The 7,500-nt window shown below is 46.9% G+C and overlaps 1 protein-coding gene across 9 annotated transcripts in view; it reads right to left on the minus strand.

Annotated features, from left to right (window-relative positions):
- EBF3 (EBF transcription factor 3) overlaps window positions 1–7,500 on the minus strand; it is a 129,488-nt gene that overhangs the window by 37,623 nt on the left and 84,365 nt on the right. For 5 of the 9 annotated variants that reach the window (XM_017875314.1, XM_017875308.1, XM_017875305.1 and 2 more), the window contains exons 7-8: window positions 5,984–6,065; window positions 1,724–1,868 (exon numbers count right to left, since the gene is read on the minus strand). In XM_017875314.1, coding sequence (XP_017730803.1) covers window positions 1,724–1,868; window positions 5,984–6,065 — 227 coding nt within the window. The remainder of the gene's footprint in view (window positions 1–1,723; window positions 1,869–5,983; window positions 6,066–7,500) is intronic. The other 4 variants (XM_017875313.1, XM_017875311.1, XM_017875306.1 and 1 more) reach the window with 1 other exon arrangement.

Genomic DNA, 7,500 nt, shown 5'->3' on the forward strand with positions numbered 1-7,500 from the left:
TAATAATAACCCTACTATTTATGACAAATGCCTTTTTCTTAACGATCTGTCTATGCTAGTCCTCAGAGTCACCCCATTGGCATTTTTAAATTCATAGTCACTTTCTAGGGTGGGACAAGATATTTCAATCTCTTGCAAGAAACTGACTTGGTTTAAATGTTGAGAAACAAACAGGAAAACATCCTGAGCAGGACTGCTTCCGCAAAGAGCTTTTGATTAGTTGGGTTTTTTCTCCAAGGTACCCACGAGTGGCCTTTATTTTTCTAAATGCTACGTTTTCTGCTTACAGTCAAATGCTTTTTCATGCTACTTACAAAAATAAATACTTGTACTTTGCTCAGATCATAACAGCTCATTAGAGGAGGCTGATTTCGGACCTAGACTACAGCCTAACAGCAGAGGGCTGGGGAGGCCCCTTGAACCTATTGCCTTGTGAGCTCCACTCTCTGGGGAAGTGAGGAACTGAGGACCGGGGATGCAACCTTCTTAATTGTGAACCTCATTAGTGACAGTTGCTAAGCAAAACACACACCTACCTTCAGTGCATGGGAAGGAGATAAACAATACGTCACAGGCTCTAATGACACTGGTGCTTAGGGCGACCTTTAATTATTATATTTTTGTTCTCTTATACCTTAGTCATTAATGTAGAAAACAAATTAGTTTATTTTTGTGGACCACAGCAGATTCATAAATTGTCTTCCAGTTTTTGTCTGAATCATATTTCACGCTGATAATCTGCACACGCTTCATTCATTTTCCCGTGCGTGCATCTGTCTGCCTCGTGTGTGGCTCTTGAATGTGGGACCTCGGGATAGAGGATTTGTCTTAAAACCATTTAGTTTTATGGGTTCTCTGCTCTGAAGGATTCGATCACGCTGTTTTGTTTGCAATTCACTTAAAAAAACACTCACATTATTTTCTCAACAATTCATATTGGTCAGAATCTCATAATTATTATGAAATGTTTAATGGGGGAAATGGCTCTTATTCTAAAGGGGGTGTGTTCAATTGTGGGGACTGTGCAGAGCAGGAAGTGGGAGGTGCCTGAGGGGCTCGGCGCAAGGCCCACTATGGCTGAGTCTTTCTGCATTCTGACCTGATATCCAGGGACCTTTCTCCCTACCCACCACCCTTACAGAAACCCTTCTCTTTTAACAAGCAAAACAAGAAGTCAACCAATTGAAAGCATTTGGTTTCAAAAAAGAAAAATGTACGCTGGTTTGTATTTTCACCCCCTCCTCCTTGCCCCGACTCTCGTGTGAACACGCACACACACATGGATCACAGGCACACGCACTCCAGTCAGGGACAGGAAATGGTCCTGGCTGTCCCTTCAGAGCTGATTGGACCAGGATGTAACCACTCACTGGGCCTGCACGAGGTATCTGGGTATGAGCTTCTGGATGGGCGCTTCCGACAAACCAAAATAAAACCAAATAAATTAAAATCGCAAGAAAAGCAGTAAGCAAAAGAACGCCTGGAGACATGAAGGCCGTGGCAGGTGAATGGGAAAGCCCTGCTGTTCAATAAAGGAGAAGAAAAAGCTTAGGAGGGCTATCTCCCCTTCCACCTCGGGGACACCCCCTCGCCCTGCCTTGGTGCAGGAGGTCTGAGCAAGGGCAGGGGCCTGGTGAGAGGAACTCCATATGAATGAACATAAAGGATGGTGCAAAGAAAAAGAAGCATCGCAAATAAAAAAAGACATGTAACATGTGCCTACCATTTTCCAGATAAGAAGGGGCCGTACCTTCTGACGGGTCGAGGCGGCGGGCCCGCCTCCCGTGTTTGGAATTGTTGTGCACAAACATGTTGTCTGACACGGCCAGCACGTGGCCGTCCACGTTGACTGTTGTCGATACAACAACCTGCAAAGATGAAGTGGATTTGAAAATGGAATTGGCAAAGGAAAGCACAGCCCCCTGTTAGGCAAAATAAAAGCCATCTTAAATACTGCAGAGCACAAGGAAACTTCACGTGTTCCTGGACACTGTTGATTGATGTGTGTTCACAGCTTTTTTGGCTAATAGGGGTGGGTGGGTTGTTTTGTTTTGTTTTGACTCAAGATTGCTTCTCTTCAAAACCTGCTCCACTAATTACAGTTTAATCTCCTATTATGCTAACAAGTGAATTCAATTCAGAGAAATATTCTTCTAGCCATTAGCTTCAGAAACACCCCTCTAGCCACTCATTTTAAAGCTGCTGTTTTGATTGATCTGTTCACATATTGATTAGATAGTTTATCTAATTAAAATGAGTTCACTTGAGACCGGCCTCCCTTGAAGAGCTGGGAGGATTCAGAGTTGCCCCAAAAAGGCTTCATAAATCAGGAACATTCCTACTGCCCACATTTTATCAGGAAATGATCCCTGGGTCAATTTTACAATTACATTTAATGTCTGGTAATGAACTTTTTTGCATCTGAAAAGACCGAGTTGAATATGAATAGTGGCGGCGTTTTCAATCCTGGAAAGGTATCCTTTCTCAAGTTCATTGCAAAGGCTGGCAAGGACCCTGGGATACCAAGGGAATGTCCTCTCTGTTTCGGTAAGAGGCTTCCATTCTTAGGTCCAGGCACAAAGGATGTCTAGGGAAGAGATGACACATCAGGCCCTCTTCAGCCCTCAGCTGCCTCGTGGTAGAGGGAGAAACGAAAAGGGCCAGGCAGGGATGGCCTTGCAGACTCCATAGACCTGCCCAGGTGAGCTTGCCACAAACATCCAGAAATGGCACCCGTGAATGGACCCAGGAACCGGGAAATGACAACCTGGCCCTGAGTTTTCTCTAACAGAGGGGGTGCATTCATCCCGGCCTAGCTGGAGCTGCAAAGATCTGAGGCCAGGTTTTATCTGGGTGTTGCAGAAGCACTCCTGGGGCTTGAGCCCAGCTCCGACCTGAAGGAGGTGTGGCTCTCTGCTACAGTTTGGGCACACTCGGCCATGTCTTTGGGTCAGCACCACCCGAGGGAACCACAGCCCAACAGAGAATTGTGCGGCAGGTGCAGGTGAGTGGGGAACCTGAAGGGGCTCCTAGTCAGGGTTCACCTTCCCTGCAAGGCCCAGACAAAACACACCATGCAAAATGAGCTTAAAAGCCAAGGCCACCGCAGGCCTTAGTGAATCACGCCATCTCAGTTTGGGTCAGCACATGTAAGGAATCCCCTGCACCAACATAATTGGGAAAACCATGGGGAGGGGCGCACAGGGGGTGTATACAGGCGATCTCTGTACTTTCTGCGAAATTGTTTTGTAAGCCTAAACTTCTCTAAGAAAAATAAAGCCCATTAATAAAATAATTAAACTAGTTACCTAATACAAAATGAATACAATTCATTGTATTCAATGAGTCATGGAATATAAAATAATTAAAAGCAAACATACAAATAAGTAGTATTTTAAGGGGCTTAATAAACCAAAGCTATACGTTTATATACGAATACATGTGCGAGTGATTTTTTTTTTTGAGACGGAGTCTCGCTCTGTTGCCCAGGCTGGAGTGCAGTGGCACAATCTTGGCTCACCCTAACCTCTGCCTCCCAGGTTTAAGCGATTCTCCTTCCTCAGCCTCCCAAGTAGCTGGAATTATAAGCGCTGCCACTGCACCCGGTTAATTTTTTTGTATTTTTAGTAGAGACCGGGTTTCATCCTGTTGGCCAGGCTGGTCTCGAACTCCTGACCTTGTAATCCACCCGCCTCAGCCTCCCAAAGTGCTGGGATTACAGGTGTGAGCCAACGCGCCCGGCTGGCTTTTTCGTTTTAAATCTCAGACTCTACCAGACGATGATGCAGCAGGGGCAGTACACAGGGCATCCCACCCAAGCGCCCTCATCAGAGGCAGCTTCCCTGGCATTTCTTCCCCTTGGCCACTGCCAGGATTGTTGAAGTCACAACAGTGTCAAGCCGCCCAGAACCTCAAAAGGTTGTAAGTGCTGCCCCAGCAACCCAGATCCAGCCTTGGGTATCTCAGCACCTTCCTTTTTTGACCACTGCCCCCTGACTTTGCCCTTTGCAGCCCTGGTGGGAGGTGGCTGTGCTGCCCCTTTAGTACCACTAGTGGGCCTGGCAGCCTCTGCCTGGAGAAGCCAAGGTCTGTTCCTGGTCACCCAGGTGCCCCCCTCGTGGTCTACCTCCCAGGCCCAGCCCTGGGCGTTGAAGACACTCTACAAATCCGTTATCTGCATATGATGCAAAGATGCATAACTAACACTGAGGTGCAGACTTAACCCTTTTTACATTCCTAAACATGATAGGTTAAAGAAACACGAAAAGTAAAACAAATTTAAAAGTTTTAAAGACACAGGCTTTACTGTCACCTACATCTAGGTCAGTCACAAAGGGAAAAGAGTGCAGTTCAGTAGAGACAGCAGGCAAGCTGTGCTCTGTGCCTCACCTGGGCCGGCCCTGCAGAGCACCTGCAGAAAGCTGCTGACACTGTGAAAGCAGCTGAAACTATCGTGTAAGCCCTGCCATCTTCCTAGGTCCAGTTACACCTTCTGAGAGGCATGGGGCTCAGCTAAAGAGACCAGAGGAAGTTCTAGTAACTACGGGGTCTGCAGTCAACCACGAGATCACCTGTGACTGACGCTGTGTTCGGTCATCGGTGAGACAAAGGACCCAGTCCCTCAGCCCTGCGTGACCTCCATTCTGCTTAGAAGGATCAATATCACCAGTGCCCTGTGAAGCCTAGTGCGTGACCAATGAAAGCAGGCCCAACTGTGTGCAAGGAACACTGTCTCCAGCTGCAGACATGAAAGTGGGCAGGGCCAAAGAGCCCGCCTCCTCTGCCCAGCTGACCGGGCAGGCACGGAGACAGACGTCATGTGATCCACTACAGGATTGAGGCATAAGTTAAATTTCTGAAAAACGCTTTGAGCTATTTGATGGGAAAATCGTGTAAATCCCAAACAGGGATCATTCTGCTCCTGGGTCATTCATCCAAGCTAGCGGTCATTTCCATTAGCCGCCAAATTCTTCTCTGGCTGGTTTTGTATTTCAGCCCACAATATTTTTACAGTTAAAATTAGCAAAATCATCCAATGTGTTTACCCTTAAGTAGCTTCCTAATCATTCACAAAAGGCAAGAAAACATGAATCTATCATAATGGTACATAAATCTATCATAATTCATCCCTGAACCCCCCCAGCCACCCCCTCTGTATCTGTCTTTTAGATAAAATCTTCTGGGGCAAACCAGAGACAGGACTTAGCCTGGGTTTAGGAGCCGACTAGCAACTAGGCACGGAAGGTGGGCAGTAAGAACACAGTAAACCTCAGGGGAAGGAAGCTGAGGCCGGGAAGACACTCTAGCAGTTGCAGAGGTCTATACTAAGCAGGTGCAGATCCCTCTATGAGGACGGTCTCAGATCTGGAGTATTCCCAAAAGACTGCATTATAGTTCTCTTCCCACTGAAAATCAATCCATCAATCAATCCCAAAAGAAGCACTTCTGGGCCGGGCACGCCTGTAATCCCAGCACTTTTGGAGGCCAAGGCAGGCGGATTACTTGAGGTCAGGAGCTCAAGACCAGCCTGGCCAACATATTGAAACCCCATCTCTACTAAAAATACGGGGTGTGGTGGTGCGTGCCTGTAATCCCAGCTACTCAGGAGGCTGAGGCAGGAATCCCTTGAATCTGGGAGGCGGAGGTTGTAGTGAGCCAAGATTGCACCACTGCACTCCAGCCTGGGCTACAGAGCAAGACTCTGTCTTAAAAAAAAAAAAAAAACCTTCCACATGGCCATGTTTTCAAAACTGATTTCACTCTGTTGTGCCCACATTGGACTTGATGAATCTGGCATACTGAATATACCAGATCATTCTTAAAGCATTTTATTTGCATATTTTTATCAAATGCACCAATTCTAGTTTGCTTCCAAGCCCTTAAAGAACTCAAGATTACTTCCTGAACAGTTGCAAAATCAGAGAATTCAAATTTCATATAAAAACTCAGGACCGCGGTCCACGTGTCTTTGAGAAATGTATACCTGGAACCTCCGCATATCTCGAGGGTTGCCTGCATTCTTCAAACAGTTCTGATTGCACTTGAGGAAAAACTTTAGAAAGAATCTATAAAAGATACAAAAAGATGATATTTATTAGGGTTATCAGACAAAAGACTCAAACTTTTTAAAAGACACTCTTGGCAGGGAGGAGTGGAGACTCAACCTCACAGCTTCCACACCTCCCTCTAGGGGGCGACATTGAGAAGAGGCTCTGAGAGAGGCGGGGAGGAGGCACCCAGAAATAGCCACACAGGAGAGCAGCAAGTTGCATTTGCCTTGACGCTAGGAATGTCCAAGCTTTATGATAATAGCTGTGACTTTCGCATTGGCATTTCTTGGCTCAATCTTTGCACAACTGCCCATTAACCACGGGGGAAACAGCCACCCCAGACAGGTCTACCATCTCCAACCACTAAAAAATGAAGGATGCCTGGTTAAATTTGAATTTTGGATAAGCAAAACATAATGTCCCAAAGCATAAGCCTCAATAAAAAATTGCTGTTGACCTGAAATGGAAATTTCACTGGATATGCTATATCTCATCTGGGCAACCCTAATTCCAGAGGCTATCACTGCCTAAGCAAACATACTTCTAAATATGGGTTTTAAGAGTTACAGTAGCGCCTGTAATCCCAGCACTTTGGGAGGCTGAGGTGGGTGGCTGACTTGAGGTCAGGAGTTTGAGACCAGCCTAGCCAACATGGTGAAACCCTATCTCTACTAAAAATACAAAAATGAGCCAGGTGTGGTGGCACACACCCATAATCCCAGCTACTCGGGAGGCTGAGGCAGGAGAATCGCTTGAACCCAGGAGGTTCAGTGAGCCGAGATCGCACCACTGCACTCCAGCCTGGGCAACAGCTGAGGCTCTGTCTCAAAAAAAGAAAAAAAAAAAAGAGTTACAGTAGGTACAGCTCTTAAGAAGCAATTGGGGGGCTGGGGCAGAAGAATCACTTGAACCCAGGAGGCGGAGGTTGCAGTGAGCAGAGATTGCGCCACTGCACTCTAGCCTGGGCAACACAGCAAGACTCTGTCTCAAAAAAAAAAAAAAAAATCCAAGAACTGATTGGGAGGCATATTGTTTTAACCAAGAATTCTTGACACGGTAATGAAACTATTGCTGAGGCAGAAAGCAAGGAGCAGCAATCTGCAGGGCTGGAGAGGTGAGGCTGAAGCGAGCGTATTTCCATTTCCTGCCATGCCTTGCCCTTACGTTTCATGGCATGAAGATTCAGGGGTCCTGACAGTGTGTTGAGATGCTGTAACTAAAACGTCATCATGTTACCCTCCCCATTCCTGCATGCTCAGTGACACTGCAGGAGAGCTGGCTTCCAGTCTGAACTCGAAGAGCCTGGGAAACCAGGCTCTAACACCACCCACGGGAAAAGCGGGTTGGGGGGTCTCTCCCTGCGCACCCTCCGCCTCAACTCGAAAAGGCCACAACCAAGAGGTCCCAGAGCTTGGGTCTGTGCCGACATACCCACTCTCTGCAAGCGGCC

Source organism: Rhinopithecus bieti, unplaced genomic scaffold (genome assembly GCF_001698545.2).
Source record: "Rhinopithecus bieti isolate Rb0 unplaced genomic scaffold, ASM169854v2 scaffold_9877, whole genome shotgun sequence".
NCBI lineage: Eukaryota > Metazoa > Chordata > Mammalia > Primates > Cercopithecidae > Rhinopithecus > Rhinopithecus bieti.